This window comes from Emiliania huxleyi (assembly GCF_000372725.1).
Source record: "Emiliania huxleyi CCMP1516 unplaced genomic scaffold EMIHUscaffold_247, whole genome shotgun sequence".
Classification (NCBI taxonomy): domain Eukaryota; phylum Haptophyta; order Isochrysidales; family Noelaerhabdaceae; genus Emiliania; species Emiliania huxleyi.
The window spans coordinates 16,110-25,059 of NW_005200197.1; the positions used below are offsets into that span (position 1 = coordinate 16,110).

The window sequence follows — 8,950 nt, forward strand, 5'->3', positions numbered from 1 at the left end:
GCGCTGCATGTGAGGCTGCTGCGCGGCTGGCGCGTATGTTTCCGTGCGGTGAGGGACGCGCGTATGTGTTCACGCTGCGGGCGCGGGCGGGCGCGGGGGGCGGCGTGGTCTCACCGCAATCCGACGTCGGTTGGTCTTCGGCGTGACGAGGGCGGGCGAGCAGAGAGGCCTGCCGCCATCGCGTTGCCGCGAAGGAAAAAGTCTTATCCTAACGGTGTGGGGGCGCGGAGGGCTTGTTGGCGAGCCAAAATGGTGTTTTCCGAGGCGCTGCGCTAGGCTCAGAGCGAGTTCGCGCTGCGCTAGGCTCAGACGGCGAGTTCGCGCTGCGCTAGGCTCACAGATGGCGAGTGCGCCGCGATAGATTTGCGCTGCGATGAAAAGACCCCGTTATAGGAGCCGATAACCCAAGGGTGCAAGGGAGGAATCGGCGCGTTTTCTTCTTGCGTCCAACTCCGGCAGTGTTGGTCCACCAGCATGGCAGCCTCGAGCGACCTGCATGCAGGCTCTGCAGCTTCAGATTCGGAATCTGGAGCAAAAGATCGACTTCCAGCACAGGGAGATCAAAAAGCGCGACATGCACATTCGCGATCTCCGCAACGCCGGCCACGTCGCCGACCTCGAGCGCCTCGAACGGTCGCTCTGCCGGCTCTCGCTGCAGATGGAGCACATGCAACTCGTCATTTCATACCTTTGCGATGCCGGAGACCACCGCCTCCTCGGCGCACACGATCTTCGTCCGCCCGCCCAGCGGGGACCGGATCGAGGTCACCATTCCGCCGGGCAAGCAGCCCGGCGAGGTCTTCACCGTCATGCTCGAGGACAAGGACGCGTACCCGCCGGACTGGCCGTGGCACGCGGCGCCGCCCGCGGCGCCCGCGCACTCCGCGCCGCCGCCGTGGGCGGAGGAGCAGCAGCAGGAGGAGGAGGGCGAGGACGGGGAGGAGGGCGCAGGCGAGGAAGGCGCAGACGAGGCGGCCCTCCGGAAAAAAGCCAAGGCCGAGCGGCGCAAGGAGCACCGCGGCACCCGGCACGCCGCGGCCGCGGCGGCAGGCCGCGTGCCCGGCCAGCATGGCAACCCAAACTGCCGCGCGCGGCCGGCAGAGCCGGAGGGAGGCGCGGCAGGAGGTCCCTCCTCCTCGCGCATGGCTGCGGAGTGAGTCCCGGAGGTGTGCGCTGAGAGGTGTGCGTGTGCAGTGGTGCACCGGAGAGGTGAGGCTGAGGGCGGGACCGGGGCGGGAGGGGGCTAGCGAGCCACTCTTGTGAGTGTGCGGCGCCACGCCTCACGAGGTCTCCGTTTTTATTCATTTATATTTTATACCACGCGCACGCCGTCCCCCTCACTCACAGTGATCAGATTCAGACACATCAGTGTCACACACACGTCACAGCTCACCACCACACGGCCCTGTGTGTGCAGTGTAGAGCTGTCAAACGTTAAGAGCTGAACAGTGTTGCTAGTGTTAACAGTAACAACAGAACAACAGTGGGGCTCCCCAACAACAGTAGCTAACGTTAGGCCAGCTGAACAACAATAAGGAAGGCCTGGCAGTGACCCACGACGATCTCCAGCGTCCAGTGCGGGTAATACCCGAAAATACCTGGAAAACCCCAGGTATTTTCGGGTTTTACCCGGATTTTTTGGCATTTTCTGCTTGCTGACCACTGAACAACAGTAACTGGTTGGCCCTCGCAGCTGTGATGATACAACACAAAAGTGTGGACCGCCTGGCGGCGCGCCCCCAAAAAGAATTCTTAGGGTGAGCCTGTCAGGAAAATTCTTTTTCCTTCGCGGCAACGCGATGGCGGCAAGGCCTCTCTGCGCGCCCGCCCTCGCCACGCCGAAGACCAACCGACGTCGGACCGCGGTGAGACCGCGCCGCCCCCCGCGCCCGCCCGCGCCCGCAGCGTGAACACATACGCGCGTCCCTCACCACACGGAAACATACGCGCCAGCCGCGCAGCAGCCTCACATGCAGCGCCGACCGCATGCTCGCGCCCTGGGCCGCCGACGACCCGGTCGGGCGGGCTGCGCGGCCGCCGTACACCATCAGGCAGGCGCGCGACCACCCGCAGCACGCCGCAGCCCACCGCGCAGCCCTGCCAGCCAAAGCTGCGCCTCCCAGCTGCACAAACAGGCGCACAACAGAGCACAGCGCACAGCACACGCCGGCGCGCGCGCAGCACACGCAGACGCACGCGCGATTCCAACACGCACACGCGCACAGCACGCGCGCATCGCACGCCAGCGCAGCGCCGCACACAGAGCACACTTGCCCACATCAGCAGCAGCCAGCCTGCCACAATCCTCATCTCACACACGCGCGCGCACGCACACTCCCCACGCCGGCGCACGCATTGGGCGTCGCCGAGAGGAACCAGAAGAACCAGAGAGTCGGCTTGAGGCCGTGAGGGATCCAGATCTGGATCCCTCAAGGCCTCACAAGCCGACTCCCTCAAGGCCTCAAGGCATCAACCTGGCTCCTTCCAGGCATACCTAGCCCCCTTCAGGCACCAACCAGAATCTTCCCAGGCATTATCCTGACTCCATCCAGGCAGGAGCTGGCTGCACCTCGCGATATCCCGCTCCATCTCGCCTAATCTCGCCCCATCTCGTCTAATCTCGCCTCGCCTCGCCTCATCTCGCCTCATCTCGCCTCATCTCGCCTCATCTCGCCTCATCTCGCCTCTCATCTCACCTCATCTCGCCTCATTACGCCGCACGACGTGACCCGAGATCGACCCGAGATGGACCCGGGATCGAACCGAGATCGACCCGAGATCGACCCGAGATTGACCCGAGATTGACCCGAGATCGACCCGAGATCGACCCGAGATCGACCCGAGATCGACACGAGATTGACACGAGATCGGCCAGAGATCGACCCAACGAGGCCCCTCTGGGGGGGAGATTGACTCAACAAGGCCCCAAAGCCCCCTCTCTGGGGGACCCCTCCCCCCCCACCCCGAGTGTCCGTGTCCTTCGCGAGTCACCGATGGGGAGCGGGGGGGGGGGTGCGAAAAACGAACAGGGGAGGCTGGGGAGGGGGGGGTCCACTCTGAAGACAGCCGACCGCGGAGGGGTTTTGTCCCACAGGGTTTTACCCTCCGCGTGAGGATCGGCGCGGCGAGGGGGTAGGCTCGAATTCGCCGCGCAACATTTCACCCCCACAGGACCCCGCCCTCCCCCCCTCATTGGTCCCACCACCCAGAACCCCAACCTTGGCTTCGCACCCCCTCCTTGCGCAGTGTCCCCCGCTATGTGTTCGCCGTCTTCGGGGCACGCTATCCTGTGCAGTCAGGGCAAGTGGGGGCGAGGCGCAGTCCCTCTGGTCTATACTGGTGTGGTTCTGTCCCTAGTCTCGGAGGGGGGCTTGAAGGTAAGAATATTTTATTTTTTTTCCTATCAACGGTGACCCGCGGGACTTTTTCACGAAACTCTAAACCATCAGCTTGGGCACCATCAGCTTGGGCACCATCAGCGGTTTGGTTGGGTGTCGTGAGTGCTTGCAGCCGCGAGTGCAGCACCGTTTGTGACTCCCATGGATGCAGTTGGGTGGGGCACGGTGCTGGGGGGCGGTCCGGTGCACCACAACAGCCTCCCCGGCTGACCCCCATCCAGTTTCGACACCTCCATCCATCCTGAGACCTGACTGACCGACCGTGGAACCCCAACTTCAACCGGTCATATCTCGGGCGGACTGGCACCTCAGGAGCTCATCCTGGGCGGTTTGGGGGAGTCGCGGGGGTGTAATTGAAGGTGGTAAAAAGAGTTTTGCACCGCAGCTTAACCCAGGGAAAAGAAAGAAAGAAAACAGACAACCCAAGGGAGGGATGGGAGGAAGGACGGCACGCCGCCACCACACAGGGATTTTAAGGAGAGGTGTGTGGTGCGCTATCCGTCGCCCACCCTAGGGAGTCTGCCTCTTCCTATCTCTCTTCGCAGTCTCTCGCCGATTCTCGCTGCTTAACCCAGGGGCGTCCCTGAGAACGAAAGTGAATTCTCCCCGCCTGTGGCGCGCCCAGTGGCGACGCCGCGACTCGCTGCGGCAACCAGACATGCGACTGCTAATCGCATCGTGCGCCTCGCACCGGCTCGCGCATCGACGATGTGCGATCCACATGGAGGCGGCGCCCGGCCGAGATCTCTCCTTCCGGGTGCGCGAGGCGTTGCTCGATGCCGAGGAGCAGCCCTACACTGTCTGGTCGGAGCCTGGTTCGGACCGTCCACTGCGGGCAAATCTGGACCTCCTTGTCTTTCGCGGGCGCACACTCGCGCGGCGCGGCGACAAAGACGGGGCTCGCGCCACCTACCTCCGCTGCGTCGCACTCGACCCGCTGGACGGCCGCGGGTGGCTCGCCCTCGGGCGCCTTAGCGAGCGCGATGGCGACCCGGACGCCGCGATCGCGATGATCGAGCGCGGCCTCGCGCACAACGCGGGCAACGCCTACCTCTTGCAGGCCGCGGAGCGCCCTCTCCCTCCTCCTCTTCCCCACGCCAGCACTCGCCCGCCTCGTGTGTCAGGCGGCCGGTGCTAACCCTAACCCTAACCCTAACCCTAACCCTAACCCTAACCCTAACCCTAACCCTACCCTCGTGTCGCAGGCGGCCGGTGCGATCCAGGAGAGGCGGGGCAGCACGGACGAGGCGCTCGATCTCTACGCGCGCGCCCTGCGCAGCGACCCTCGCCACGCCCCCTCCTGGGTCTCGGCCAGCCTGCTGCTGCAGCGCCGCCGCAAGGAGGGCGCCGCCCGCCGCTGCCTCGACCTGGCGCTCGCCTGCGCGCCTCGCTCATACTACGTGTGGCAGGTGAGCGGCTAGGGGAGTGGAGGTGCGGGAGCGGGGGAGGGTGAGTCGCTAGTAGCCACTCCGTGCGGCGGGCGAGCCGGCCTCCTCTCGGACCGCCTCGTCAGACCGCCTCGTCTGGCCGCCTCGCCACCGCTCAGCTGCGCCTCCTCCGCCCAGGTGAGCGGGCAGTGGCACCGGCGGCAAGGCCAGCTCTCGAGCGCCCGCGAGGTGTCGCTCGCTGCGGCTGGAGACGGGCTAGTGCACGGTGAACTCATTGCGCGTTCACTGTGATCATCGACTGTGATCAGGCCTTCCGCCGCTCGCTGCAGCTCAACGGCGCCAACGTCGCGACGCTGCACGCGTGGGGCGTGCTCGAGTGGCGGTGCGGGCACACCGACCTGGCGGCGACGCTCTTCCAACAGGGGCTGCACATCCAGCCGCACAACAAGTACCTCCTCCAGTCGTGGGCTTGCATGGAGGCTGGGCGGCGAAGCCTCTCCCGCCTTTCAGCCCCGAGAGCCCCGGCCGCACCCTTGCCTTTGCCCAACCAGGCGCGCTGTGGCTCCGCAGCGAGCGCCTCGCGCCTCTTCGCGGTCGCGGCGAGGAGACGAGCCGCGGGCCTTCCGCGACCCTCCCACGACCCTTCTCGGACCCTTCCTGCAGGCCGCGGCGAGGAAGCAGTCTGCGGACGGCGCCGTGTGGCAGGCCCTCTATCTCCCCGTATCTTCCCATGTCTCCCCATGTCTCCCCATATCTCCCTGTATCTGCGGACGGCGCCGTGTGGCAGGCCCTCTATCTCCCCGTATCTCCCCGTATCTCCCCATGTCTCCCCATATCTCCCCATATCTCCCTGTATCTGCGGACCGTGTGGCAGGGCCTCTCGCTCCCGCCGAGGACATCTCCCCATATCTCCCCATATCTCCCCATATCTCCCCATATCTCCCGCCGAGGAGATATGCCCGCCGCACGCCCCTCACGCGTCTGTGCGGCGCGGCAGGCGAGGGGGATGCACTACCGCGCGCAGGGAGACGTCGAGAGGGCGCGGCGCGCCTTCGCCACCGGCTGCAGCCTCGAGCCGACGCACGCTTCACCCTCTGCCGCGGGCGGGGCTGGGGAGGCGTGCATGACGTGTCCGGGACCCGTCCCTCAGGCACACGCCGCTCTTTCACGCGTGGGGCTCGATGGAGGCGGAGGTCTCCAACGTCACCGCCGCGAGGGCGATCTTCCAGCGAGGCGTGTGCGGGAGCGGACCCCCCCCCCCCCCCCGGGAGGACCAAACACTCACCGTACTCCGCCTGTCCCTGACGAGGCGTGTGGGAGCGGCCGAGCCACCCGAGGACGGTCGGGCTGTGGGTGAGCTGGGCGTTGCTCGAGGAGCGGTGCGGCGACCTCAAGGCGACGAGGGGGTGCCGCCCCCCGCTCTTCACACCCCTCTCGCCGTGACTCGCACCCCTCCTCCTCGAAGGCTGCGAGGGAGTACCTGCGCGCCGCCCTGCGCGCCGAGCGCTTCTGCGTCTTTGCGCGTGCTGCGTGGGCGGCGCTCGAGGCGCGGCAAGGCGACTGCGCCGCCTCTCGCCAGCTGTACGAGGACGCGCTCCGCATCGACCCCGCCAACCGCGGCGTGTGGTCCTCATACGAGGCGATGGAGCGCGCCGCGCGCAGGCCGGCCGCCGCGGACCTCATCCACGCCCGCTCGCGCCGGGCGGCGGACCTGGCGGCCTCCGGTCTCGGCGGGACGGCCCCGCTGCCCGCAGGGCTCGAGCAGGCGGCGCGGGCGGCAGCGGCGGCGGCGGCGCGGGCCGGCAAGCAGCCGAGCTTGGAGAGGACGCTGCGCGAGGAGTACGGCGATTTGGGGGAGGCGGCCTGACAACACGGGCCGCCGGCGGAGCCCGGGGGGGCGCATGTGGTCCATGGTTGGGCTTGTGGAACAAGTTACGGTACAGGCGGCGCGGGTGCGCTCACAGGCTGTACGAGGGGGGGGGGGGGGGGGGGAGTAGTAAGAAAGAAAGAACGAAAACAGACAACCCAAGGGAGGGATGGGAGGACGCCACGCCGCCACCCGAGGTTGGAATTCTTTTTGCGTCTGTGCCGCGGAGAGTCATGTGCACGCCCGAGGACGTGGACATCAGTGGCGCGCTGGCGTGGGCGGAGGCCATCCCGAGGGCGCCCAATGGACGCATGCGAGCGTGGCTCGACGTGGAGGCGGACGCTGCCGCGGGCGTTCCGCGGAGCATGCTGTGGACGGCATCGCTCGTGCTGCTCCGCCACCTCGAGGCGGAGCACGCGCCGGGGCACTGGCGCGGCAAGCGAGTGCTCGAGCTGGGCGCCGGGATGGGACACCTCTCGGTCGGCCTCTCGCGGCTCGGGGCAACCGTCGACGCGACCGAGGCCGGCGGCTCCAACTCCACGGGCGACGGCCTCGCGGCGCTGGCGGCGTGGTCGCGCCGCCTGCTTGCAGAGCGTGACGGCGGCGGCGTCGCGGTGGGCGACGACGGGCGGCTATCGGCCGGACTCGCCGCACACGGCGGCACGCTGTGCACGCGCGAGCTGTGGTGGGGCTCTGGCGACGGGCTGTCGCGGGACTTTGAGGAGGGATACGACGTCGTCGTGCTGTCCGAGCTCGTGTTTGAGGAGGAGCTGCACGGCGCACTCGTCGACACGCTCGGCCGCGCGCTCCAGCCGGGGGCGGTCGCGTACTGCGTCTTTTGCGACCGCCCGTTCTCGCAGCTCTTCTTTGTAGAGCTGGCCGACGCCGAGGGGCCGCCGTACGAGGTGGAGGCGGTGGAGCCACGGGAGCTGCTCGGCATGGACACCGAACACGAGGAGCTCCATCTTCACCGCTTCACGAGGCCTCCGAAGGCGACCACCGCGTGACGGGGCTCGGGGGTCACCGACTCACCTTTTCGATGCTCTGACAGTTTTCCCAGTGATGAACCGTTCTGACCACTGACGAATGTCGAATCTGACCGGCCGTAGTATCCGATAATCCCGATAAAAAAGTTCGGGCGGCAGGGTTCGGGCTCCATGCGGGATAGCGGGGCTGTTCGATTCGCTCGATCTCCCACGAGGAGCGCACTGTCCCATACCCCGCAAAAAGTCCGAACCCATCCCGCTATCGCGACGGCGCTGGCCAGGGCCCCTGGGCCCCGCGACGGCAGAACCATGAAGGAGGACGCTGTCTTTGCCCTCATATTCGTGGCGTCGCTCGGTATCGGTTATCTTCTTCCCTCCGTAGACGCCGCGTCGCGCAGCGGAGCAGCAGGCGCCCTCGGCGCGACGCTGGTTGCACTCGCGTGTGGTCTGCGATGGGCGCTCTACCCGCTGCTGACCATCATGATCACCGCTGCAGCGCTTGCGTTTGCGCCCCGGCGACTGCACGGGCCGCTCTGCTTCGCTGCGGCCTTTGGATCGCTCGCCGTGCTACGGCTGTGCGACTCGCCGCCCGGCGCGGCAAACGCAGTGCAGCTCGTCCTCACGCTGCGCCTCGCGTCGGTCGGGTTCGACTCTGCCGACGGGGGTTTGCCATGCAACCAGGGGCCGCTCCGCCTCCTGCAGTACGCCTTCTGCTACCATGGCCTCTTCTCGGGCCCGTTTTACCCGTGGGCCGAGTGGGCCGCAGCCATGGGTGCGCCGGCGGGCGTGCCACTGCAGCCGGCGGAGCGGAGGCAGGTGTGGTGTGCGGTGCGCGACGCGGCAATCACGCTGTGCGTCTGGCGAGGCGTGGCTTGGCTCACCCCCTACGCGCGGCTGTCCGAGCCTGGCTGGGCGGCCCAGCCACGGCTGTGGCGGCTGTGCTACTTTTACCTCTCGTCCTTCCAGTTCCGCTTCCGCTTCTACGCGCGCGCGAGGGGGCGTGCGAGGGCAGCCCCGTGCCACCGGAGGCGAGCCCGTCCGGAGCGGCTTGCTGTAGGTTTGTGTGCGAGAGAATGTCCAAGCCGCGAGCGGCGAGGGAGAGGCGTTCTCTCGCTCCAGACCAACCCCCCCACCCCCCTCCTCCGCCGCCGCCTCCTCCCCCTCCCCCGCAGGCGTGCTGGAGCCTGGTCGAGGCCGCAGGGGTGCTGTGCCGCTTCCCGCACCCGTCAAACGTCTCGCCGTGGGAGTTGCGAGACTGCAACCTCGCCGTCGCTCATCATCGCGTCTTGGAACGTCTCGTTGCAACCGCCC

General features: G+C 67.3%; 3 protein-coding genes across 3 annotated transcripts in view; all 3 read left to right on the plus strand.

Annotated features, from left to right (window-relative positions):
- Positions 1-4,119: 4,119 nt before the first annotated feature.
- Positions 4,120-6,653, plus strand: EMIHUDRAFT_457455 (hypothetical protein; the record flags this gene model as incomplete). The annotated part of the gene is made up of 9 exons (XM_005778342.1): positions 4,120-4,515; positions 4,622-4,807; positions 4,964-5,014; positions 5,095-5,379; positions 5,450-5,484; positions 5,937-6,019; positions 6,096-6,181; positions 6,252-6,412; positions 6,611-6,653. The coding sequence occupies 9 exons, from the start codon at positions 4,120-4,122 to the stop codon at positions 6,651-6,653; spliced, it is 1,326 nt and encodes a 441-aa protein (XP_005778399.1).
- A 233-nt stretch (positions 6,654-6,886) lies between these two features.
- EMIHUDRAFT_237239 (hypothetical protein) lies at positions 6,887-7,660 on the plus strand (the record flags this gene model as incomplete). Its single annotated transcript, XM_005778343.1, has 1 exon — positions 6,887-7,660. One exon carries the CDS (start codon positions 6,887-6,889, stop codon positions 7,658-7,660), a length of 774 nt encoding a protein of 257 aa, XP_005778400.1.
- Positions 7,661-7,948: 288 nt separating this feature from the next.
- Positions 7,949-8,950, plus strand: part of EMIHUDRAFT_237240 (hypothetical protein) — a gene marked incomplete at both ends in the record, with an annotated part of 1,818 nt that continues 816 nt past the window's right edge. Inside the window, 2 exons of the mRNA XM_005778344.1 lie at positions 7,949-8,696; positions 8,840-8,907. Coding sequence (XP_005778401.1) covers positions 7,949-8,696; positions 8,840-8,907 — 816 coding nt within the window. The remainder of the gene's footprint in view (positions 8,697-8,839; positions 8,908-8,950) is intronic.